Source organism: Haliaeetus albicilla, chromosome 5, assembly GCF_947461875.1.
Source record: "Haliaeetus albicilla chromosome 5, bHalAlb1.1, whole genome shotgun sequence".
In the NCBI taxonomy this organism is placed as follows: domain Eukaryota; kingdom Metazoa; phylum Chordata; class Aves; order Accipitriformes; family Accipitridae; genus Haliaeetus; species Haliaeetus albicilla.
In genome coordinates this window covers 16,173,539-16,198,625 of record NC_091487.1, presented here as the reverse complement: position 1 = coordinate 16,198,625, position 25,087 = coordinate 16,173,539, and the positions used below count along the sequence as shown (strand labels likewise).

General features: G+C 36.6%; 1 protein-coding gene across 4 annotated transcripts in view; it reads left to right on the top strand.

The window, feature by feature from the left end:
* PAPOLA (poly(A) polymerase alpha) overlaps positions 1–23,264 on the top strand; it is a 50,178-nt gene extending 26,914 nt beyond the window's left edge. Inside the window, exons 13-22 of one of the 4 annotated variants that reach the window (XM_069783523.1) lie at positions 3,232–3,285; positions 4,058–4,177; positions 5,854–5,963; positions 9,534–9,655; positions 11,310–11,452; positions 14,839–14,936; positions 16,517–16,737; positions 17,134–17,196; positions 18,825–18,899; positions 21,063–23,264. In XM_069783523.1, the coding sequence (XP_069639624.1) occupies positions 3,232–3,285; positions 4,058–4,177; positions 5,854–5,963; positions 9,534–9,655; positions 11,310–11,452; positions 14,839–14,936; positions 16,517–16,737; positions 17,134–17,196; positions 18,825–18,899; positions 21,063–21,158 (1,102 nt within the window). In that variant the 3' untranslated portion in view covers positions 21,159–23,264. Of the gene's footprint in view, positions 1–3,231; positions 3,286–4,057; positions 4,178–5,853; positions 5,964–9,533; positions 9,656–11,309; positions 11,453–14,835; positions 14,937–16,516; positions 16,738–17,130; positions 17,197–18,824; positions 18,900–21,062 lie in introns of all 4 variants that reach the window. The other 3 variants (XM_069783522.1, XM_069783521.1, XM_069783520.1) reach the window with 3 other exon arrangements.
* The last annotated feature ends 1,823 nt before the right edge of the window (positions 23,265–25,087 follow it).

Here is a 25,087-nt window from a genome sequence, read left to right as displayed (position 1 = left end):
ATAAAAGCTTCTCTTGACAACATTAAATATCCAGGGTTTGTATGTTTTGCACAAAATGCTTTAATTTTTTTTTTTTAAACTGTGGAATGGTATTATGGAGCCTGCTTTAATTTAAATTACCCAAGATTTTGTCTGTTTTACCTTAGTAAGTTAATTTAAAGCTTTGGTTAGTAATCTTAATAAAAGCATTCTATGCAGTCATCAGTATGCAATAAATGTGGCTCTGTTGATCAAATCTCCATCTGAAAGCTAGATGTTTCAGATTTTTTTCCCCTCGCAATATCCTCCTGTTTAAATTGTAGATGTCTTGACTTTTTCATACTGAAATTCAAAGCAGTATGTAGTGCTCTGCCAGATAAGAGAAGATCTGATTCTTTCTCTGAGACATACTTTTAAAAACATTTATTTTGTTCTCTGAAAGCATAGTTTTAGTAATCTGTATCACTCTCAATGGCAATTAGCTGCTAAACATCTATGTTGATCGTAAACACTTTTGAGTTGTTAGCTGTGTTTAAAATAAACTTCAATGATGTGTGACTAAGGAAATCTGGAGGCTACTGCATGGCAGGAGCCCATTAGAAATTGGGAGAATGGGAAAATCCATTTTTACTTATTTTTAGTGTCAACAATTACTTGGAGTTAGGGAGTTGCATGTGTTATCTGCCCTTCTTGTGGGTTTTAATTTTTCCGATGGTGGGGGAAACAACAACAAAGAACATATACTTGCTGGATATGGTGTTTTACAGGGAAATGACAATAATTTCATATGGATATAACACGAGTATGGAGCGTTACATGAGAATGAAATTATTAGAGCTTAAAACCACAGAGGAAAGTATGATGATGAGATAACACTCATTTAATGAGCTCTAGCGTATTGTTTCTCTGTTATAAAGACATATCCTGCTAAATAAGTAGAATATAAACATACCTTTTAAAAAGGTACTTTGAACGCTTGCCTTGATAGGACTTTATCTAAAGCACTGAAGAATTTAAAGTGTAAATCCTGGACAGCTTAATAAAGAAAAATTGAAATGAACATGTTCAGGTGTTCTCAGTTTTTTCAGAAAGTAGTATAACTCTTAAAAAGTTAAACCACAAACTTTTTTTTTTTGTAGGTACAGATGTTAGTGGTGTAAGACAATTACATAATATCTACATAATGCTGATAGGGAGACAGTGGGAGAGAAACAGCACCAGTTTCTAGAAAAAAACCAAACCAACCAAACAAAAAACCCCCCAAAGACCAAACCCATATACTTCAGAATAATATCCTGCATCTAAAAATCACAATTGAGAGGTAGAAGGTTAACTTCAGATTTTTTTTTCTTTATCATGAAGTAATGGATGCTTCTGAATTAGACATATTCTTTGTGATAAAATTATGAATGAAGAACTGATAACAAATCTTGTCTTTGTAAAATTTAGCAGTGAGACCTTGGACTCTAAAACTAAGTATGTCTTAACTTTTAACAGCTTGTGCTATTTAAGTTTTACTGAAAATGGCAATAGCAGATTTCCAGTGATTAATTCCCTCTCAGCACTGTTTAACAGTTGGGGGGAAGGGGGGAAATTGCATCTTTTCCTTTTCTTTCTTTTTCAGCTAGCACTACCTGAGCAAAAATAGCTAATCATTAGACTTATTTTCATAAATGAGGATTAAGTTTTTTTCTAGGTGCTCACCACCTAGCTGAGGCTTTTAGACGTAGCCAGTCAATTTTTTTGAATTGTTCTTCAGAAGTTTGTTTCAAAGAGCTGCTTTTAATAAGTAACTGGAAAATGAGTTTCTTCAAATACTTGCAGATTTGAGATTTGTCTTTTTCAGTTCATACATGGTTAAAAACAATAAAAAGCTTAAGTTGTCTTCCCTACTAAATGAAACATTCTGCAAGTGTGTGGTATGTATGACGTAGGAATCTTATGGATGATCGCTGTGTATCTAGTGTTCCTTAGAAGAAAGAGATATTAGAAATTAATAACTTCTCATACAGAATTTGAGTAAAGGACCCTTATTTTATTTTTTTTCAAGAAATGTAAATGATTGAGTCATGGTATGCTATAAGTAACTAAAATGAAGATTTCAATAAGATAACAGGAAAAACTACTTAATGTTTTTGTATGAAGCAGTTAATACTGCCAAAATGCAAAAAAAAAAAAAAGTAGATAAAATTCCCTAGCCACCTAAAGATAAGTACAGAAACATGTAGTTACTGATTTGATCTGTTGATTTGGATCTACTGTTACAATTTGAAGGCCTGTAGCATCAGAGGACTCTTTTTGCACCATAGTTTTTCCACTATCATTGACCTTGTGTTTCTTTCTGAGGTATATGTACTAGGGTCTAATCCCTCATGTTACTACTGTTCTTTAAATCCTGCTCTGAAGGTACCTAAATATACCATATCAGTATAGAGTAGTGCTAAGTTGGATGACTTAAGATGTTAAAATAGACTTCCCAGCTAAACTTCTGAAAAACCTGACTGTAGATGTGTAAGGTTCCCCCACCTTCCTCATTATGAACTCAAGTTAAAAATAATCATCTCCCATTCCACTGTCCTAGGGCTTCTTTGTTTAAAATACCATTCTTGCTTTGTATACTGTTTCTTTGAAATTTACTTACAGTGGGTATACACTGATTATCCTGGAATATAATTGAGAGCTTAAGAATTACCATCAGAGGAAACATTCCTTGTGAAGTTTCAGATAAGTGTCTTCTGACAATTCTCAAATGCAGATTTAAAATTTTTTTAAACCACTTTTGATGGTGTTATTTCTTACTTTGAACGAATGCGTATGTGCTAACCACTCTTCTAACTATTCAGAAATACTGTTGTGACTAAGACAACTGACATGTATAGATGTTTGTGAACAATTGTTTTTACTTGAAAGGAATCTCTAGTAGTCAGTTAAATCCCTCATTAGGTATTGAAATATCTGTACTGTTTTCCAATTAGTGCTATGTTCCTGGCCTTTTATTAAGGTTACTGGTATTAAAGTATAGTTGCAAATGTCCCCAAAATACAAACTGTTTCGAGAAGTCCATTAGTCACACGGTTGGGGGACATAGCCCCTTTGTCTACTTAAGAATGCTTCATTTTATTATAGGGTATATACTTAAGCTAATAATTTGTAGTTTGCAATGTAGAACTTACTGCAAAGTTTTAATATTAAGGTTTGAATGTCTAGTTTTAGAAGTATAAATAGAATAGCATATTGTCTTTATCTCCAAAGGCATTATATTGTACTTCTAGCAAGCGCACCGACAGAAAAACAGCGACTAGAATGGTGAGTATAATGCTTGCTATTTAAAAGAAACAAATCACCAACCAACAAAAACAAACAAAAACCTGTCAACCTTGGATGCAGGGGAATATCTAGTGTGTCTAGTATCTTTTTATTGGAAGAAAGTGGAGCTTCAGTGTTTCAAAATTAAATGGATGAAGATGGTACACTTCTGAAAAACAGTAAGAATGAAGAACAAGGGAGTGAAGGCTGTTGCTTCAATTTTGCTTCTTTACAGCACTGTCAGGTTCACTTTAAAAATCTTATTTTCTTAAGCCTTATGTACTTTTTTTTTAATAAGCAGTGTGAAGAGGTATGTTTTCAATTTTTTTGAAATACTGTTTCTCAAAAATGCCTCTTTCCCTTGTTTCTGCTCTCTTTTATTAGGGAAGTTTTAAGATTGTCAGGTATTGGGAATTTATTCAACTTTAAAATTCATCATCTGAAGCCAAAAGAGTGTTGGAGAAATATGTAGGAATTTCTTGCTGACTGCCTTTTACTTGATGTGTAACATCTTGCTATTTAATTCCATTTGTAAAATCAGGCCATAATGAGAGCTTCAGGGCATTCTAAAGCTTCCCTTACAAAAACTAACATAACACATTCACTTGGTTTATTGATCTGAATTAATCTGTCATGTATAGTGCACTAGTTCATTTGTAGTCTCAAATATTAGTATAAGGAGAATGTTGAGGGTTTTATCCTGATATATGATGTTAGATACTTCTATTATTTCATATTAATGAGAACTTGCTAATAAATGACATTTATGCAGGGTGGGCTTGGTGGAATCAAAAATCCGTATTCTAGTTGGAAACCTGGAGAAGAATGAATTCATTACACTGGCTCATGTGAATCCACAGTCATTCCCAGCACCCAAGGAGAATCCTGACAAGTAAGCAAAATGTTTTTTTCATGTAATGGTGAGGAACTAACTTAGCTAAAATACTAATTCGTTAATAAATAAACTAGCATTTTAATAGAATCTTAAATGGTTTAATTTTTAATGACAGCATCTAAAGGCAAACTAGTTTTAAGCTCTTCTCAGGTACTATTTGCAAAATTAGATAGTCTTTATTCTGTATAAGAAAGTTTCTAAGCCAGAAAATAGCTTTAAAGAAAGAATATATTTTTGCTAATAACTGTATTAATTGTATAATTTCATGCCAATAATCCGTGTTAGCTACTGCTACTTAGCTGGTCAGACAATTTTAATTCTGAGGCAGCACTGTGAATTGGGTAGAACATCAAGCACAGGAGAACTGAAATCTTGAGTAACTAAATATATTTAATGTTATTAAATTTAGCAGTTGGGATGCGTATCATTTAAACTTCATAATGGCTGATGGTAGAATTGCTCATGATGTGGAAACAGTGGAGAAAATATCAAGCACTTGAAATTGTTTAGGATTATATATGTTTTTCAACTTTCCCACCCCATTCTCCCCCACTCAAAACAGTAATTGCAGGTGTGGGGGCTAAAAACTCTTTTTAAGACTTTATTTTATTTCTAGATAGTACTGTAATTAACTTGTAAGGAATCATATTTTTGTGTGAAGTGTGAGAATGGGGAAGAAATTTTTGTCTTCACTGGGAATATGTGAAAAGCCTTATTTACCTTCCACAAAGCCTTTTCCAGACATCAACTGCTTCAAGTGACAGTATGGTGCTACCTTTTTTTTTTTGAAGTTCTGTACATAAATTACATGCATGTTGCAAGTGAAATTGGACAAAAACAGGCAGTACCTCTTCAGCACCATTTTAGTGGGTAAATACAGCTACAACTACCTGCATAATCATAGGCTATGATTAGCTTTTATTTCAGAGAACTTGATGCGGGCAACGCTTTTAGGAAAAGTCATTTGCCCAATGTAAATAATGTGTGGTCTTTTACCTGCCTGCCTAAATTTGTTCCTTGATTGATTGGAAAACAGTGTTCTTCTGAAATAGTCATACATGGAAAAGACATTTGAATTAAAACATTAAATGTCTTGAGCTGCTATAGAACTGTTGCACTGTATTCTGTAATAGAATATAGTAGTTAATCTTCCATGTATATTATGTGAAGGTGAGCTGTCAAAGGGTGGCTATTCTTACCTGAAAACTATACTTTGTGGTCAGTTACAGCTGAGAAATTTGAGAGTTGAAGACAAGTTTAGATGGCAAAATGTAAGTTGTTTAGTCAGGGAATAGATTCTAACTACTTTCAGGGTCAGGTGCTGAAAATCTGTCATCTCCTTTCAAATCTATTTCCTTTACAGTTGTGATGGCTAGTTGTAACTCCTAAAAAAGAGAGAGTCTATACAGAAGCACAGTTGGACGAAGTAATCTACTCATGGTCTTAGTTCCTTAAGTTTGCTGGAGATGGATGTGTCAGTGTTTCATGACTTTTTTGTATTGCGAATGAAAAGGGAATGTTAATCAGCTTTGTTTTTTGCCTTTCTGTGGCTAGCTCCTTGTTGCTAGTGGTCCTAAAATGTACAACTGTTGTCTATTGTAGCAGATAACTTACTAGATTATTCAGTTCTTCTGTCAGTATTATATGAGTGGTTTTTATATAAAATTTTTCAGGGAAGAATACCGTACAATGTGGGTGATTGGGTTGGTGTTTAAGAAGACAGAAAATTCTGAAAATTTAAGTGTTGATCTTACCTACGACATTCAGTCTTTTACAGACACAGGTAAGTTTTGCTTTCCAGATGTTCTGGTATTAATAAACTTGTTGAAGTTATTGTCTTTGTTCATAACATAGTCTGTTTCAGTAGTAGAATTGTAGCTAGATACAGAGTAGAAGGGTTCAGCTAAGGAGTTAGGGTGTTATTTAATGAAATACAGTTTTAATGAGTTTTAATGCTTCTGGACACTTCAAAACTAATAATTTTCAGTTTGTTTCTATTAAAACTGATTAAAATGATGCACACAAATCTTTCAGATATCACTAAAAATGATACATTACGTTGTGATCTTTATTAAACGGACAAATTGGTTGTCATATGCAAACTACCTAGCCTAACCTCATTTTGACAATATGTGTATAGTTTAAATACTTTTATTACTTGATGAAACTGCATTTATCGGTGGATTAAAGCTGAGTATCTAGTAGACTCTAGAACAAAATGCCTTTTATTCCATGGCGTTCCATACTAGCTAGTTGGTTCAGTAACTTTTACTTTCACGTCCAAGACTCAGTGCAAGAAAATTTTTGACTTGTTCCACTGTTTACTTTTTGATTCACAAAAATAATTTAGAACATGCATAAGAAATTTGTAAACAAAGAATTGGTGACAGCTGGAGAGTGTGACTCTCCAGACTCTAAGAATGAGAAAGGAGCAGTACCTTTGACAGACTTATCTAATAAATTTTCAATATGTTTTTTTGAACAAATGACAGTTAAGGCTCAAGTATTATGTGTTTACAGAGTTAAACGAATAGGTTCAAGTGCTACCTAATGCAACTCTGGTCTCTGGACTTCTAAGACTCAGTAAGACTGGAAGTGAGGAAATTGTACACCCCTTCCACCCTCCCCCTGGTGTGGGTGTATAAGTGAATATAATATGCTTTTTTTTTTTTTTTTTTTTTCCTAATAAAGCATGCCAGGGTTTGAAAGTTCTTTATTGTCATACATAGCTGCAGTGGGGGAGTCTGTGTGTGTGTGTGTGTGTGTGTATATATATATCTGCCTTTCTCAGTCAAATGGATTTTTATTTTCTTAAAAGAGGTGGAATATTGCTTTTGATTATACATAGTGAAGGTGAAACTATTATCATGACCCAGTCTGGACAGACCAGGCAGTCATGTTCAATTCGAAATTCCCTCAGGCTAAATTAAGGTGAAAGGACACCAAACAATCAGTTAAAGATTTTATTCCTGACAGAAGCAAATGGAACTGGGGAGGCGTGGTAGCAGGTGGCAGGGTTTCTCACAACAGGAATTGGCATAAGACTACTTCTGTAAACCACATAACCATATACATCAATTCAGGGAATAAGGAGATCCCTCCCGTTGAGTCACGAGGTTCAGAGCAGACCCCCTTGCTTTCCAGACTCCTCCTCGGAGAAGGGTCTAGGGGTGGCTAGATCTACTCTTAGTCCCAGACTTGGTCAGCGGTTTTATGTCTTAAAGGGATGAGGTGTAGGGATTGTGGAAAAGAAAAAGGAAAGAGAGAAAGACAGAGAGAGAAAGGTTTCACCCGTCCTGGGTCCAGTGTTGGTCCAGTCAGCCGAGGAGTCCAGTCCCGGTGGGCTTGCGCACCCGGGGCTTCAGTTTGTGTCCTTTTATCATCCTTGCTCCTCCTTCGGGTGGGCACCCGAACTTGTCAGGCTAATGAGAAGTTTGTGAGCCCTTGGGCTTGGGGGTCATTTGCAGAGTAACTTCTCCTTCCCTGCAGAGGTGGCCATGGTTTGATCTTTGCATCAGAACAGCTTATCAGAACAGGGAGCTGGGCACCCTCCAGCACGCCCTCCCCCTCCTGTTGCTGATGTCTGAGCTGATGGGCTTTTCAGGTTGGTTCCTTGCCGTGCAGGGTTTGTCTTTAAGCAGAACTTGCCCCACCACAACATTTGAGACATTAACTCTTTCAGTCTCTCACAACTATGGACACATCGTCCTAATTTTTGAGAATTTAGAAAAGACATAATACCTTGGCTGCTGTTTTAAAGGAGTGAAGGAATTACAGTTTCTCAGGTCTTTTATTGTTTATAAACAGATATTTCAATAGTGCATTTGTCAGATTTTTGGTATAAAAATACTAAAACTTGCGCTTATGATTTTGAATCTGATTTACTTGCACTACATTCAAATATGAAATTTCTCTAAATATATGCAATTTTAAAGGAAGTGGCATTCATCAAAATATTTGTAAACTGTGATGCGTAGTTTTCTGTTAAATTTGTAAATACGCTTCCAAAGGTAACCAACTGGCAAACAGTTTCTGTTTGTGTGGTGTGTGTTTCTTTGTCATCTCAAATTAATGTGGGTCTGTCATTTTTAATTCATCTTGAAAACTTCTGTCCTGTCTTTTGGAATAGATCCTAAGACTTTATCAAAACTACCGAAGCATTTTCAAGAATGAAATTAAGGAATAACTTTTTAGTGGGAGCAGGGGGAGGAAGTGAGCCATGAAGAGTGGGCTAGGTTTTACTTGTATTGAAACTTTGGTAAGACCTAATGTCAGGAATATGGAATGCTTTAACCATGTCTGGCTTTCCTGACCATGCCCCTACCTTAACTGTAACTTGTATAATCTTTACACAGAGACTTTATGAGCTTCTTCAATACCAAGAGTTGGTGTAGTAGGCTCTTTAATGTGCAGTATTCATTGATCTCTTCGTGTGTCTGTCTCTTAACAGCTTTTTAATTACACGTTCACAGCCTATTCAGTGAGATTCCTTAACATTTGTAGAATAGACAATTAATAAGGGAAATAACCTCTTAAATTTTTGTATTCAAGATCTACAGAACAATTTTTTTATTCATACATCTGCCACAGCTTTGTTCAACATTGTATAGAAAGTTGGTTTGAAAGAACAACAAATTTTTCATTTTTACCTGGCTTTACTTGAACCCAAGATGTTGGGTTGCAGTGTAGTTCCTTTACTAGCACTAAGCATGTTGACTCACCAGAAATAAATGCCCTGAGGTTAAGAGAAATAGCTCATTATAGTAGATGTAATTAAAAAAAACCCAAACAAAAAAAAACCTAAACAAAGCAAACCAACCAAAAGAAAGCCCAAAACACAGCAGAAAAAAAACCAAACATAAATCGCTTTTGTACAAAAAACAGTAGCCGTATCTGAGTTGCCAGAAAGATTTGTAATATATTAGCTGGCACACAAGCATTCAACTCCTGAAATAGAACCCATTTGTTGTAGGAGCTGCATAAATAAAAGCTGAATCAACTGTGAAGAAAATAGTTTTATGTAAATCCTGTAATTCTTATGAGGAAATCTTATTTCTACCTTTAGTTTTTTGAGATTGACGAAGAATTCACTTCAGAGCTGTACTGTTAAAACTGTGTGCTTGCAAGATACTTTTCTTGGAAAACAGATCACCTGTTTCCAAAGTAACGTTTTAGTGTCTGTACTATCAGTGCTGGCATAGTAGGCAGTTCACTTACTTTCTCCAGAACAAGGAAACACTATGCTTGTTCTTGAGGGTAATAAATGTTTTGAAATGCAAATTGTTTGTGCCTGGGCAAGTAAGTGACTTTGCAAAATGCTTCAGTATGTCTTAATGTTATTCTAATTGTGTAGTTTATAGGCAAGCAATAAACAGCAAGATGTTTGAGATGGATATGAAGATTGCTGCAAGGCATGTGAAACGTAAGCAACTTCACCAACTGCTACCCAATCATGTGCTTCAGAAAAAGAAAAAGGTAAATTTGACTAATATTTGAAAGCAATAAAAATGCTATTGAGAAATGATTCGTCAGCTTTTTAGATTTACTAATCAAAGAACTAAAATCACACTTTGAAAGCGTGGTTTTATGTGTATAAGCAATGTGATCTCATTTGACTGTAGCAGTATTACTAGATGCACTAAATATAATACTAGATTTCCCAGAACATCAACGATGTGGATAGTATCTTCAGATCTGGCTGAAATATCGTATTTTGTTGGCCTTCTTAAACTAAACAGATTTAAAACAGTGTAATAATAAGGTTTTAAAGCTCTCTTGCTATTTTAACATGCAGGTCACCTAAAGGAAGCACCTGTAACAATACCAATAGAACAATCAGTCAAGTAATTCTTGCTGTCTCCAGCTTTTTCCTCTTTTAAGTTGTTATTACTTAGATTTTCCTGTAAGTCTCCTAAATGTAAAATTGCAAGTTATCAAATAGAAGCAGAGTAGAATGTTGAACTTGTTGCTGCCTTTTTATATTTAAGATGGTAGTCTGTTGCTGTAACTGAGGTTGAATACTTTGAGGATAATTTGAAGGAAAGTATTCTTCAACCTGCAACTTGGCAGCTTTTGGTATTGTTTGCTCTTTTAGTTAAAAGATTTAAATGACAGTTTTGACATCAGAAGGTTGCCCATTGCCTAGCCGGGGTTATTTTTCCCCTCAATGTATAGTTGGCCTATGTGGCCATACATAGGAATGGTAGGAAAATTTTTAATTGAGCTGTTGTGTTGGGTACGATTTACTTCCAATGGAGGCAGAAAAAAGGGGGTGTAATATTGATTTTAACAATTTGGTCTGTATTTCAAAATCCCTGGTTCTTTTGTGTTAGCTTAATCTGAGCAATACAGATTTGCTTGGTTTTGTGAGTAGCTAAACCACTGTTATATACTCTGTTTTAGGTATATCAGAATAACATGCTTTTTTACTATAGCTGTTTTATATTAACTGCTTTTTTAAAGAATAGGAAATCTTGTATTGAAGCCAAGTGTAAATCTGCTTGTAATAATGTTTCGGAGGACAAGGTAAATATTAAGTAATGCACCTCTTTAAGTAGTGCTATGTCAGAAGAGGGTTTTTCTTCTCCACTGACTAAGTTAAAATCAGTCTCTAAATTCGTTGTGTTTGTGGTTTTGATGTACATCAGTATTACTTTGAAGTTAATGAAAACAGTATCTATAAGTCCACAAAACCAAAGAAACTTCAAATAAAGCTGTAAATACAATCACCAATTATAATAACAGTTTATCTTATGTTTTTGAACATCATTGGATCAGAAAAATCTGTACCTGAATCGTTAACATGAAAATGTAAATGACAGGATAGTGGATTATTTGTATGTAAAAGGGTTTGAAAATCGTCCATTTATGTTTTCTGTTTTCAAATGCTCCTACTTTAGAAGTTGTTTTTTTTCCTAAAAATGTACTTAAATTTAACTGCATTTAAGGCATGCATATGTGCTTAGTTCATGGTGGAAGCTCATCACTGTTAAATCATCTCTCGTTTCTTTTTTCTTCACAAATGTAACAACTAACATTTTGAATAACTGAGGTATTAGATCATTTGAATCTGTGTTGATTTTTAAGCCCTTAAGACTAATATAATTTTCTTTTGTCTTGTGGATTGCAGCATTCGACAGAAGGGATCAGGTTGACAGCTCTGAATGACAGCAGCCTAGACTTGTCTATGGACAGTGATAACAGCACGTCTGTGCCTTCGCCTACTAGTGCTATGAAGACGAGTCCATTGAACAGTTCTGGAAGTTCTCAGGGGTAATGAAGACTTTCAGTCTTGTTGCTGCTCTCTGTTCCTGAACTGCTTGTGTTAAAAGCATGGCAAATACTGCATGCATGAGATGCTACAGTTATCAAGGTGTGAACGTTTTGTATTGGAGCTTGCAGACACTCTATGTCCAGTTTGAGCACTAGAGCAGGGCTAAATTTGGAGGAATAGGGAGCATGGCATTGGACTTCAGATGAGGAATTGTAAAGTTGGGTAAAGATGCTTAGAAGAACAAGGTGATATAAAAACTTGGGGGCACTGCAAAGGGAGGCTGTGAGAGGTAGTGAGCAGGAAATTGAGGTGTGAGAGTGAGGAAGAGTTATGTGAGTTTTGGATCAAAATGTGAGACAGTAGAGAAGTTCAGGCTTTTTGTCTGGGAAATCAGTAGTGCTATTACTGATGATATCTACATGGGATTGAGTGCACCCTCAGCAAGTTTGCCAGTGACACAAAGCTGTGAAGTGTGGTTGATGTGCTGGAGGGAAGGGGTGCCATCCAGAGGGACCTTGGCAGGCTTGAGAGGTGGGCCTGTGTGAACCTCATGAAGTTCAACAAGCCAAGTGCAAGGTCCTGCACATGGGTCAGGGCAATCCCAAGCACAAATAGAGGCTGGGCAATGAGTGGATTGAGAGCAGCCCTGTGGAGAAGGACTTGGGGGTATTAGTGGATGAAAAACTGAATATGAGCCAGCAACATGTGCTAGCAGCCCAGAAAACCAGTCGCATTCTGGGCTGCATCAAAAGAAGTGTAACCAGCAGGTCAAGGGAGGTGATTCTGCCCCTCTGCTCTGGTGAGACCCCTCCTGGAGTACTGTGTTCAGCTCTGGGGCCCCCAACAGAAGAAAGACATGGACATGTTGGAGCAAGTCCAGAGGAGGGCCACGAAGATGATCGGGGGCTGGAGTACCTCCCCTATGAGGACAGGCTGAGAGAGTTGGGGTTGTTAAGCCTGGAGAAGAGAAGGCTCTGGTGAGACTTTAAAGCAGCCTTCCAGTACCTAAAGGGGTCCTACAGGGAAGATGGGGAGGGACTCTTTAACAGAGAGTGTAGTGGTACGATGAGGGGTAACAGTTTTCAGCTGAAAGAGGGTAGATTTAGATTAGATATTAGGAAAAAATTCTTTACTGTGAGGGTGGTGAGGCACTGAAACAGGTTGCCCAGAGAAGTTGTGGATGCCCCCTCCCTGGAAGTTTTTAGGGCCAGGTTGGATGGGGCTTTGAGCAAACTGGTCTAGTGGAAGGTGTCCCTGCCCATGGCAGGTGGGGTTGGAACTAGATGATCTTTAAGGTCCCTTCCAACCCAAACCATTCTATGATTCTATGAGATTAAGCTTTAGGAACATATAATTTTCCATTGCATTTTCAAAGTGTACATATTAATGTTTATCTTAATCTTAACTTTAAGTATTAAGTCTTTTCCTATCTAAACTTCAGTTTGCCCAGGTAAATGGGATTCTGCTCTCTCTTCAAGAGTCTCATGTTTGTCTGTTTGATACACAGAGAAGTTAACAACAATATCCTAGAGTTGTGTGGTATTAGATGTATTTTACAGGATGTTGTGTAGGATAACTGTATTGGCTTTGTGTGGCAAGGTTTTGGTAGTGGGGGAGGTTACAGGGGTGGCTTCTGTAAGAAGCTGCTGGAAGCTTCACCTGTGTTCGAGAGAGAGCCCATACCAGCCGGCTCTAAGATGGACCCGCTGCCGGCCAAGGCTGAGCCAGTCAGCGATAGTGGTAACGCCTCTGTGATAACATTTTTAAGAAGGAAAAAAAGTTGGGACAGAAACGGCAGCCGGAGAGAGGAGTGAGAACATGTAAGAGAACAACCCTGCAAAGACCCCAAGGTCAGTGAAGAAGGAGGGGGAGAAGATGCTCCAGGCGCCGGAGCAGAGATTCCCCTGCAGCCTGTGGTGAAGACCCTGGTGAGGCAGGCTGTCCCCCTGCAGTCCAGGGAGGTCCACGGTGGGGCAGATATCCACCTGCAGCCCGTGGAGGACCCCACGCCGGAGCAGGTGGGTTCCTGAAGGAGGCTGTGACCCTGTGGGAACCCTGTGCTGGAGAAGGCTCCTGGCAGGACCTGCAGATCTGTGGAGAGACGAGCCCACACTGGAGCAGGTTTTCTGGCAGGACTTGTGACCCCGTGGGGGACCCACGCTGGAGCAGTGTACTCCTGAAGGACTGCACACCGTGGAAAGGACCCATGCTGGAGCAGTTCGTGAAGAACTGCAGCCCGTGGGAATGACCCACATTGGAGAAGTTCGTGGAGGACTGTCTCCCGTGGGAGGGACCCCACGCTGGAGCAGTGGAAGAGTGATGAGTCCTGCCCCTGAGGAGGATGAAGCAGCAGAAAATAACGTGTGATGAACTGACCGTAAACCCCATTCCCCATCCCCCTGCGCTGCTGGGGGGGGTTGGTGGAGAATCTGGGAGTGAAGTTGTGCCCAGGAAGAAGGGAGGGGTGGAGGGAAGGTGTTCTGAGATTTGGTTTTATTTCTCATTACCCTACTCTGGTTGATTTGTAATAAATTGAGTTAATTTTCCTCAAGCTGAGTCTGTTTTGCCCATGACAGTAACTGGTGAGTGATCTCTCCTGTCCTTATCTCAACCAACAAGCTCTTTGTTATATTTTCTCTCCCCTGTCCAGCTGAGGAGGGGGAGTGATAGAACGGCTTTGGTGGGTACCTGGTGTCCAGCCAGGGTCAACCCTCCACAATAACATACTTAAGTTCACTAAACTTACTCCTTCTAACAAGTGCTCTTTTAGTTAGAATTCCTTGGTAAATGATTTCCAATAGTTGGTGCCACTGACCATGCTGTTAAAACAAGTCTATATCTAGGATGTCACAATTGAAATGGAAATCTCCCTGTGTTGATTTTAGACACGTAATGCTTCCTTGTTTCTTGAAAATGAAGAAAACCAATTTTTTTGTCATGTGAATTCCCAGGCCTTTGCTTGGGAATTCCAGATTGAAATCAGTTGTAATGGTGTGTGTAGATCGAAAACAAACTTTCTATTCTAGGCCTTCTATACCGGTTTTGTTCCATTTTTCAGGAAAATACTTGCTCTGTTTTTCCCTGCACCTTATTTGGGCAGACATTGCCTTAATTTTTTCCTTTTTTAAATGCAACTTCTTACTGGTGTAAAAAACTGTCTCTAAAATATTCAGATTGAATATTTGAAATAGCTTCCATTGCTCAAGTTTGATAGTAGATTGCCAACACTCATTTCTGTCTTCTGCTGTGATCTGCTCTGTAATGTAGGTAAAATCCTATCAGCTATGGTTAGTGGCCACGCATATAATGTGATGAAAGGCTGATCATATAGCACCATAGCTTTACTATAATGTTCACCGTTTCGTCATTTTTCTCTTTTTAGCAGAAGCAGTCCTGCGCCAGCTGTAACAGCAGCATCTGTGACCAACATACAGGCTTCTGAAGTCACTGTGCCACAAATAAATTCCAGTGAAAGCTCAGGGGGTAAGGAAAATGACATAGTATATTGCTTCTATTGATTCTTTTGTAACTTTTATAAAACAGTTTTTCTTCCAGTTTGAGGTCTTTACTTAACACATGCTGTAACCTGTTCTCCTTGATACACATATTTAACTAATTTCTTCAGGACTTGGGAAATCATAGTGGAATATTTTGTGGTGCGATATTTATTTATTCTTTTATTCCTGGGGATTTGTATTTGCCATTCACAATAGCAATAGTTTTCCAATGACCTGACGCAGGTCTGTAGTTCAGTCGGTCAAGTGAGGAAAATCTAACTAAAGCTGGAAGAGCAATTTTTGTATTTATTTTTAATCCATTTCTGGTTAAAACCAAAAGGTGATTCTGTACTGTCTGTAAGCTGTGCTCCCATGTTCCTGCTCCTTGTGCTTCATGAAATTGATTCTAGGAGTGAAAAATACTCAGATGTAAGCAGAACATATGCTCCTTACTGACATCACTTCAAGTATGTCCCACTGTGTATGTTGACTTTATCCTCCATGTTTTCTACAAGAAAAAGTACACTTCACTTAATACTTAAAAAAAAACAAACCCAAAATTAAAAAAAATTGACTTTTTAGTGAAAGACCAAAGGCATCTGGTGAAAATGTTCACTTAGCAGAGTCGGCTACTCCTCTTTTTTGATGGAACTTTAGCTGAATACAAGGAGCAAGTCAGAAATAGATGGAAGAGGGGACCAACTGGTTAGCCTTGCTTTGCTCTGACGTGGGACAGTGGAGTCTTAGTGTTCTCTGATTTTTTTATCATGTCACAGGCGCATCAACGAGAGTAAGCTTGTTGATGAGTGCTAAGTGGACCTTAAATGGCATGACTTTTTTCGATTTGGAAGCATATCAGAAGTTGTTCCTTCTTGTATTTTGGTTAATCAAAAGCAGTCACCTGATAGTTACTAATGGAAAATTTCTGCAGTGTCATTTTTCTCATCCTGGAGCATCTCCCTGTATGTGCTTACTGGTTTGAGGTATGCGATTGATGAGGTAGAGCTTTGTCATACAGAGCATTTTTCAAAAGGATCTATGCAATGTCAGATTTTTATCTGATGCTCTGTGATGACTTCATATCTGTCATTGCGTACTCTGAGCCTGAGAAATTATAAACTTCATGTTTGAGTGAGTAAAGGGAGTATGAGATTGCTCTTGGTTTTGATTTAAGGCAGTCTTTGGCAGTGCATGTATATGGCTGAGTATAGAAACAGTAAAACTTCTTTAGGTACCAAGAATAATATAGCTATATTAGTACAGAGCTCTGTCTGGGCTAGGATATCCTGCTGTTAAGCAGGGTTAATTAGACCAAGCAGAGTGTCTCTGACACGGCTACCCTGTATCTGGTACAGGAATTTGGCCTCAGAACAAGCTTGAAACTAAACTGTGCTGTGTATGCACACCTGCTGTTCCAAATGTGATGCTTATACCACTAACTGTGCCACTTCATTGATGCCTACTTGATAGCAATAGTTTTAACTACAGACCAAAAATACCAGTGATTGAACTGAAGTGGTTGTGTCAGCTCTTCTTGTTGAAGCTTTTTACATTATTTATCCATAGGTACTTCAAATGAAAGCATTCCTCAAACTGCCACACAACCAGCCATTTCTCCACCACCAAAGCCTACCATCTCTAGAATTGTTTCCTCAGCGTATCTATTAAATCCATCACCAAGAACTTCAGGAAATGTTGCAACAAAAATGCCTAGCCCTGTCACAGCAGTGAAAAGGACATCTTCTCCCCATAAAGAAGAGTCTCCCAAGAAAATGAAAATTGAAGAGGTATTTGAGATTTCGAGATCATACTATAGCAATGTTCAAAACTTCGAATATTCATTTCAGCTGCAAAGTGCTGATTCTCATATTCCAGGTTTCAAATATTTTGTTAAATGGGGTGTATATTTCCTACTCTGACTGCATTGCTGCTTTATGGATTCAGCTTGCTTAGGTGTTAGTGTTTTTTTTATTATGCTGATATTCATCATGTGACATATGTACTGCATTAGCACAAATGCTTAGATTCTAAATTCTTAAAAGCAGTTTTTTTGTTGGAGTATAACATGTGAAGTCTTACAACTAATTGTCTTCAAAAACATTGTACAACCTTACTTTCTTGTTGTTTTTTTTAAATGTTTTTATGATTTTTAATAGTTTCTGGGTTTGTTTGCATTTCAGCAGGATGAAATAAGTGAAGATACTAGCTGTATAGATTTGAATGAGCATGAAAAAATGGAAACTAAGGTATCTATGCCTAGACCATGCAATTTTGTGTTTATTAATCGGGATCTTTCTTGTGAAAATTACTGTGTTTCCCTCTAGGAATGACTAAGAGTCTTTGTAGATATAGTATAGACTCTCCAGGAAAGGTATCAAAATGATACATTATTTTTTTTCAATGTATATGTCAATATTAATGAATTTCAGTACATTACCTGCTGCCAGGCTAAGCTGAGCCTGAGTCCATGGTCACATAGGACAGTGATTTCTTTGCTGGTCATTCACACAGTATTATGCATGGTGAAAAAATTAATGATGATATTTAAATTTGTTAGATTGGGGATGTGTCTATATGCCTTGCTTTGCTTGCATCCCAAACTCGATGTATGTTACTTAGTTAAAGAACAGTTGTCCTATGTATTCCATTGGGATTTTTGCATGTTGGGTTGAGAATCCCGAAGCCAGGTGCTACCTTGTTCACTTTTTAGATAAAAAAAATTTCAAATGATTGCAAATAAATTTTTTCTGGTAGTGAAATTATTGTATGAAGTTAGAGCTTACCTTTTGGGGACTTCTAGAGATTCAAGCATGCCCCTCTACTATCTTGTAATTTAGCAGACAATTTTTCTGCTTATTGGTGAACAGAAAGGCTAACAGTCTGTCTTTAGCCTTACGATAGCTGCTTTCCACTTGGGTGTATACTGTTTTTATAGGGTATGTTCTGTTGTCCTTAGAATACTCTGGAAAATATGCCAGGAAATTAAAATATCTATTAAAATCTTTAAGTGCTTTGGCTTATAGTTTCCACACCCTTAAGTGAGGAATTGTATCTTGTTATGTAGTCACCTTGAAATCTCTTTGAACTCAAGACAGGTGAAAGCAGAAGTGCATTTAAAAAAAGCATTTAATCCTAACATTGAAAATAGGTCCTTTGGATACATATCATTACAAAAAACACGTAGGTAATCCTGTTAGCTTTTATTGTCAGTCTCCTCTAACTCTTACATCCTTAATATGCATGGAAGGAAATGGAGGAATAAACTTCTTTAACATAAACATAGGTTTTTCTCTATTGAAATGCATGCCTTTTTGTTTACTACATGGTACAATTTTAACTAACAGGCTGTTTTCATTAAAATGAGAACATGCCACTGTCCTGCTTTAGCCGTGCAGTCCCATTGTTTTACCTGAAAAACTGGCTCTCACATTCACCTGTTCATCCAGAAAGCTGATTCAACCCTTTAAAGTAGCAGGAAAACTTTTCTGGCAGAATGACAAAAAGAGTGGAAAAGCAGTTGAATTTGCAACAAATTCAGTAGCTTTTCACGTGGTCTTCCTTGATACTATGCTTTTTGTATTTAATGAGTTAAATGACATGTAGTGTTTTCCTATAGGATTCTGTACAAAAGATGTTAAGTGCTTAAACAAGGCCAACTGAGAAATGATGTAGCTTGTCAAATTCCTAATCAGCAAAACATTCTCTAGTGTGGTGATTTCTGTATTATAAAAGGATGGGTATAGGTACAGCAAGTACCTATACTTGCCTTTTTTCTTTTGCTGTATATGAACAACTTAAAGGCATTCCGGTTAATGGAGTTCTGTATAAATAGCTTTTATAATTGGAAGAGGTGTAACTGCCTTTGTGTTTTTAGGAGCAACTTGAGACAGAAGTGAATGTTAATTCTCAAACAGAAACTCTTCAGACAACTTCTCTGCAAGCTCCTCAGGTACTGTTTTTAAAAACAACACTTCTCTGTGTGCGCTAATCTGCGGTGAAAACATTGAAATTAAAATGAGTCCAGATGTTAAAAATAACTGTATAATTTTTAATATGAATCCATTGTATGGAAAGCTGCTTGTTGTTACTGTCACAATTTTTGTGTTTTAGATGGTCATTGATCTTATTGAATGTGCATTGTAGCTAAACATGTATGGCTTGCCATACAAACTGACCGAAGCTGGATTCGCTCTTCTGAATTGTGCCTTCAAAGTAAGGGGCTTGGTTTATTCCTTTGTGCTTTGCACATCACAGAATAATCCTTTCTAACAAGGAAACAAATGCTTTAAATAGCTGCTGTTCAAAAATATCCTGGTAGAGGTTGAGAATGTCTGAAATGTAACTTCAAATTCTGATATTTGGTATAAGAGAGAACTTGTAATGTTATAATTCATTAGCCAGCTGTGTTGCTTCACTGCAGGTATTGTAAGTGTAAGGAGGATTGGAAAAATAGACATTAAGAATTCTGTGGCATTCACTTAAATTTTTGTTCCTAATATTGTAACAACTTTTAGAGAACGCATCTTTGTCTTTGCTAGCATTTTTAAGCTTCTCTTAGTGCACTACTGATTAAAGTTTCACTATCCCAAAGCATTTTATGCACACTTTACTCATTAAATGATGTGTAGTCAATGTATTGATTGAAAAAGGATATATATTGCAATAGTATTAAAGGTATTTGTTATCAGACTTTTTAAACTATATGAGCAGTACTGAATAAAGGTACCAAAATTGTTTGGCAAAAACTTTAGTTGTTACATGGGCACTCTAAACTGCCTCAGGGAAATTTTTTAGGTCACTTATTACACCAAGTGTATTTCGCCTGTTGTTGAGGAATGATAAAGCTTTGTAGCTTTTACAAATTGTGTAGTTGTTATTTTACCAACAGTAGTCTGGAAACTGCAAAAGAATGGTGGGCCTCTTCTGTCATTTTTCAGTATTCTTGTTGGCTGTGTTTAAAACACTGCTCATGTTGCAGAAAATGGAAACGTGTTAAACTGCAGGTCAGCACCAAACAGAGTGGTCTACTGGGGGTAGGGGGGAGGCGGGAAGTCAAAGCTGTTTTGCCCTGAGTCCTTGTTGCAATGTGCTTTGGTACCATATCAGTCAGTGTTAACTCGATTGATTTCTTTTTAATAAAACAACAATTAAGAGCAGTCATTTTTGTGCAGTCTTTCCCATGTATCAAATGTACCTTATATTAATTTTGAACATTTATAGCATAAGAAAACATTTTATGATAAATCATCAGAAGTAATGCATAATAGCTGGGTTATTGGGATGGCAAATAATCTGCTGCAGTGGAAGAGAAATACTTAAAAAAAACCAACCCCAAAATACCAAACAAAACCAAACCAACAATAGAAGCTTGTTAAGCATGTGAGAAATGAATGAATCACACTGAATCTTGAGAGTGTTCCTTTTCTGTGTTTTCCTTTATTTGGCTTTAGATATAATTTTGCTGAATGGGGTTTAAGTCTTTTTAAGTGAGAAAAAAGTGTTCAGATTATTTTCAGGATGAAATTCTTAACCCAGTCATATAGCACTGTTTTAGAGTTCATCATACCTTTTCCATGTATATCTAAACCAATATGAAAAGTTGGTAACTTTGCTGTAAAGAGCTTTTAAACTGTCTGAAGTGTGAATGTATGAAGACACATACTTTGCATTGGGGACAGGTTTTCATCATTCATCTGTAAGGGGCTAAGGCTTAACACTGAATTGTTCAAAGGAATTTTTAAATACTAAACATGTAGATCCGATAGTAGATGTCACTGATCAAGCACCTGTATTATGTGGATATTATGTTGTATTATAATACAGGTTATTAGTAGGCTCAGCTTTATCTGCAGCACTTCCTAATGTCTTGCAGTTGTCAAAAAGGGAAATGCACACTATGAAATACTCTTGCACAAATTTTCCTTAATAATGACTGTGTAGGCAAAGAAAAATCTGCTCCTATATTTATAATTTGTAATTATCCTTATCTTGGTATATTCCTAAAAACTTTTCTAAAGATCTTGGTTGTGAAAATTAGTGTCAATTACTACAGAATTTTTCTTTTGATATTTACAAAGTTAAAATACAATAACGCTTTTTCTTTTCTTTTCAGAAAACACCCAGTACAGACCTTTCAGATATCCCTGCTCTCCCTGCAAATCCTATTCCTGTTATCAAGAATTCAATAAAATTGAGATTGAACCGGTAAAAACAACCTCAGGGGTCCATAAACAGTATCTGCCAACTCAACCTGTTGTCTTCTAATGCTAGAAAAAAAGGAGAACGGAGGGTGCAAGACTAGAACATAATTGCAAATGGATTTAGGTATATTTTGTGCACTTCCCTTTCTGGGCTAAAATCACCATTTGATTGGAAGTCCAGGTTAGTATGTGAAGCCAGGAGTACAATTAATGTGTTAGCAACAGTTGCATTAAATATTTCGAAGGATTACTGCCTTTAAAAACATAAACACTATTTGTAGCCATATTTGACATTCTGATTGAATTTGTTTGATGCATTGTTTCAAAATTGAGATAAAACTGGCATAAGAATCCCTTAAATGCACTTTTATGTACTTTTTTTTTATTGGAGTATGACTAATTTTAGATCTTCAGCTGATACACTTTTGTTTTATTGAAGAACCTCTTCAATAGTAGTAATCTGCAAATTGGATGACGTTCTATGATATACTATACATTGAAAACAAAGTGTATAGTACATCTAGTTCAACTGCCATCAAGCAGCAGTAAGCCTGTAAAATGAAATGTCAAATCTTGAGGTTATAAGACATAAGTTGAGGAAGTAATTGGGAAGTTTTGGTATTGGTGGGACATGTTTAAGACGTGGTCTACTTTTATTTATAGGATTGTTTTAAGGTGCATACAGATCAGCAATCAAACAGCAAATAAACTTTCCTTTGAGCTAATCAAACCCCTTATTCCCTTTTTGATCCCTTTATTTCATGGGAAAAGCTTTTGCATTTAACGTTGGGGTTTTGGTGGGGGTTTTTGTGGTTGGTTGTTTTTTTTTTTTTTCCAGCTTGTATGCACCATATAGGACAATAGTTATTTATACAAAATAAAAACAAGCCATGTACTCATTTGGCGCCCCCCCCCCCCCCCCCCAACCCTTACCTAATCATAATACCTTGTGGCCTATAGGCACAAATTAAAAATTTTGTCCCATGACTAAAGTGTTTAAGTAAATATTGCGTGCCTGTGAAATATAACACCTGTCTTGATGGCCTTTGAATCACTAAATATAAGATGATTTTTGTACACTCCGTAAAAGTCCTGTATGCGTTAAAAAGCTTCAAATTTTAAATAAAGGCAAAAAGATTTTTCCCTAAGAATTTTAACCTTTTTATTTTTAGATGGCTCATCAGAAATAGTTTTACATACTGAACAACACCGAATTTTTAAAAATCACATTTCTAGTAAGCACTTGACATCTAGTAAGCTCTCTTACTCCTATTTTTTTGTTCTTGTAGTCCTATCAGAAAAGTTACAACTTTTTCTTTTTAAATAACTGAATCTCTCATGGCAAAGAACAGCAGTATTTGAGGAACATGAGGGTTACCAACAGTAGTACCAGATGTAGATAACAAACTTCATGTTACTATTACTTAAGTCTGAAATATGTGGGATGTCAAATCATACTTCCCATACTTTGATTAGCATGTTTTATGAACTCCCTTCTCCCATTGTGCTCCATCCTATTACATGTGCATCTTTCATGTTAAAATTAAATTACTTACACTCTTCCCCTTATCCTTCTAAATTAATTCTCCGAAGTCAGAGTGTAGCTTATCTTTTACTTAGGCTGTGCAGTAACTGAAGGGTTTTTTTGCCATTTGTCTAAGATGTCTAGTATACAATATTTCTCTTTTCCTTGCCCTGTGCAGCCTGCTGTCATCCACCCCCCAAAGAAGGTTATATTAACAGTTGAAGTGTACAAGGTGTCTGTGTATTTTGTGTAGCTATGGAGTTTAGATCGAAATTGCCAGGCACAAATTTAGTCTTGTCATTTTGTTTACACATCGGAAAATTTTTTTCATTTTATTAAACGTTTCATGTAACTGCACCCAAGTTTTGCCAAGCTGGGAACTTGGAACCTTTCTGTATAGTGACTTTTTAATTCTAGTTTTCATAACCTGGAGATCAGACTGTTGCTTTCGCATGATGTACGTAGTGTCTCATGACTGGAGTTTGCTTTGTTTTATAGTATCTGTACTCCTTGTATTTTTCAAGAGCTATTTTGTAAACAGATGATGTATTTCTCCATTGAAAACACAATAAAAAACAGCACAATCCCATAGTTGTCTGATTTTTCTGAATGTACAAAGTTGATTTTACTCTCTTAATTCATACTTAGCTCTTAGATTTTCTGCTAAGACAAAATATGGTGTGGCCTAGAAGAAATAGTACATAAATGAATGTTCTCCAAATAAGCATGATGTTAGATATAGGAAGTGGAATTAACTCTCAGCAGGATGTTGAGTTCCAGTCTGTTAAAGGCAAAGGTTGTGGGTTGTGCAGTGGCTTGGTGGAGGCAGCGTTTATTGCCCTGCCCCCCCCCCCCCCCCCCCCAAAAAACCCAAACACCCAAACATTTTATGAGCATCCATTCCTTGTCTCCTGATTAGGAGTCCATCTCAAAATCTTAAATTCTTAAAAGCTGACAAAAATAGAAGAATTATGTGCATAAACAATTTGGGGCTGTACTATTTTCTTTAGAAGTTTGAACTCCATTTTTAAAAAATATTAGCTGTAACAGTTTTGGCATCTTATGCTTGCTTTTCTTGTGCGTGACTATTTCTTATGTCAGCAGATGGCACTGTTTCTCTTCTTGTCAAATACTTTAAGCTTGCCCTGAAATAAAAGTAAAAATTACAAGTAGCTGTGCATCACTTGATTGATCTTTGTATCAGCATGAGCCCAATCCTCCAAATGCTTGATGTGAGTAACTTTAATAAGTAGCCTCCTTTTGACTAAAATTTCTCTAACTGCTAAAACCACTGATGATTATGGTCTTCATATTATAATTACCCTGCCTAAAACAATAAACCTTTGTGTTGTATGTATTTTTCACAGCATGCAGTTGCTTGTCTTGTTTAGAACAGATTCATCTTCTTTATATCTTGCCCACCCCATCTCCCTTTCATCACAGCTGATGTTATTTATGGCTTTAGTTCCTCTTATTTTTCTCCAACCAATAAAAATCTGCTAGTAGATATACAAATTTCTGTTCAGTGTTTCTCAATCTACTGGCAATAGGCTTCAATAGGCTTGTTTTTCCTGAATTACCCATCATGAACCTCCAGAAGTAAGTTCACGGACTCATAAGGATCTGCAAACAAGAAGCTGAAAATTACTGTTGTAGCCAAAATAATTAACATTAATAAGCCATGGCTCTAACAGATGGCTTTAGACATACTGATTTGAATCAGACATTTGAGTTGAGTTCTAGCTAAAGTTGTGGTTCCTTGCTGTAGGTAGTATGTGTGCATGCCATTTCTTAGCGCATTTCTTTTTTATATTTCTTTTTTTTCTTTTTTTAACTGCAAAATCTTTAAACTTGTAGCTACAAGTATATAGTAACTGAGTAGTAATGAATATCCATTGATAGTAAATGTACCTTAATGAGAGAACCAATTTTAGTCAACAATAACAGTTAAAACCGAGTTCTTCACCTTCTAGAAGAACCAAAAATAATTCAGTATAGGAAGAACACACTAGATACTACTGAGCCAGAATCTATACTTAAATGCAAGAAAAACTACTGTGGAGGTTGCTGAGGAAGCAGAGTATGTTTGTTTTCTCATAATACTTTTTTTTTCTGAGGTTGTGTGCATTTCTACAAAAGTCATTTCATATGTTGAAGTGATCCTGGCGTCATTTATGTAACTTCATAAACATACTAATTGAGTAGCTTTGCTATGCTTGATCTCTCTTTGGCATCTTTGTGGCTGAACAATACTTACCAAAAATTTTGTCACTTAAAAATTTGCAGGTCTTGATCATACAGTCATGAATGTCTGTATACACATATATTAGCTGAGTACTAGGTAGGTTCACTTTTTTAAAGATCCAGTGTTTCTAGTGGAAAAATGTCAGTAATAAATAATTTTTAGTTTAC